This window comes from Macaca thibetana, chromosome 3 (genome assembly GCF_024542745.1).
Source record: "Macaca thibetana thibetana isolate TM-01 chromosome 3, ASM2454274v1, whole genome shotgun sequence".
In the NCBI taxonomy this organism is placed as follows: Eukaryota; Metazoa; Chordata; class Mammalia; order Primates; family Cercopithecidae; genus Macaca; species Macaca thibetana.
Genome location: NC_065580.1, coordinates 127,833,313 through 127,834,739, shown reverse-complemented (window position 1 = coordinate 127,834,739; position 1,427 = coordinate 127,833,313). Strand labels below are relative to the sequence as shown.

At 43.3% G+C, this 1,427-nt stretch overlaps 1 protein-coding gene across 1 annotated transcript; it reads left to right on the top strand.

Annotated features, from left to right (window-relative positions):
• Nucleotides 1-205: 205 nt before the first annotated feature.
• LOC126950229 (putative vomeronasal receptor-like protein 4) lies at nucleotides 206-1,427 on the top strand. Its single transcript, XM_050783514.1, is given in 3 exon segments — nucleotides 206-223; nucleotides 530-714; nucleotides 716-1,427. Coding segments are annotated over 3 exon segments (915 nt in total).

Genomic DNA, 1,427 nt, shown 5'->3' with positions numbered 1-1,427 from the left:
GATTACAGGCTTGAGCCACCGCGCCCGGCCATTATCAAGAATTTATATAAGATGGGGTTAATCAAGAAAATGAGGGTAAAATAAAAATAATGATAATGGTAATAATTTTGAACACTGACGAAAGAACATTGATGACACAAATCTATTTTTTTCAGGTCTTCAAAATACGTTTCTTCTACGTCATTAGGATGAACACACATTTCATATGTTATCTTTGAAAAAGGCCTTTTCTTTTCTTTTTTTTTTTTTTAGACGGAGTTTCGCTCCGTCGCCCAGGCTGGAGTGCAGTGGCGTGATCTCGGCTCACTGCAAGCTCTGCCTTCCGGGTTCACGCCATTCTCCTGCCTCAGCCTCCCAAGTAGCTGGGACTACAGGTGCCCGCCACCACATCCAGCTTTTTGTATTTTTAGTGGAGACTGGGTTTCACTGTGTTAGCCAGGATGGTCTGGATCTCCTGACCTCATGATCCAACTGCCTCAGCCTCCCAAAGTGCTGGGATTACAGGCGTGAGCCACTGCGCCCGGCCAAGGTCTTCTATTTTCAAGCTGGCATTGGAATTTCAGCCAACATATTTCTTCTTCTCTGGCACATTTTTACATTCTTTGAGTATAGCAAGCCTAAAAACCATGACCTGATCATCTGTCACTTGGCCTTTGTCCAGATAGTGATGCTAGTCATTGCAGCAAAGTTATTGTCTCCAGATATGTTTGAGTCAGAATTTTCAGAATAACTTCAGATGTAAGGCTGTGTTCTGCACATACAAGGTAGTGAGGGGCCTCTCTATCTGCAACACCTCTTTCCTGAGCATGCTTCAGACCATCACCATCAGCCCCAACACCTCCTGGTTGGTGAGATTTAAACATAAAATCACAAAATACAATATCCTAGGTTTATTATTTTTTTGGTCCCTCAATTTGTCTTTCAACAGTGACATGATAATCTACATTGTAGGTTTTTCCAATGTGACCCAGCTAATTCTGAATGTCAGTAAATACTGCTCACTTTCTCCAATGAACGTCATCATCAGAAGGCCGTTTGTTACTCTGTCGTTATCCGGAGATGTCCTCCTTGTAGGAATCATGCTGCTCTCAAGTGCATACATCATGATTCTCTTGTCCAGGCATCAGAGGCGCTCCCAGCACCTTCACAGCACTAGCTTTTTATTAAGAACCTCCCCAGAGAAAAGGGCCACCAAGACCATCTTGCTGCTGGTGAGTTTCTTTGTGGTTATGTACTCACTGGACTTAATTGTCTCATCCTCCACAATGCTGTTATGGGTATTCAGCCCTGTCATCTACAGTGTCCACAAGTTTATGGTCAATGCCTATGCCACTGTCAGTCGTATGGTGCTAATCAGATCTGATAAGAGAATCATCAGTATTCTGCCAAAGGTTCACTGGAAGTGCCATCCCTTTTTAACAAGTTAG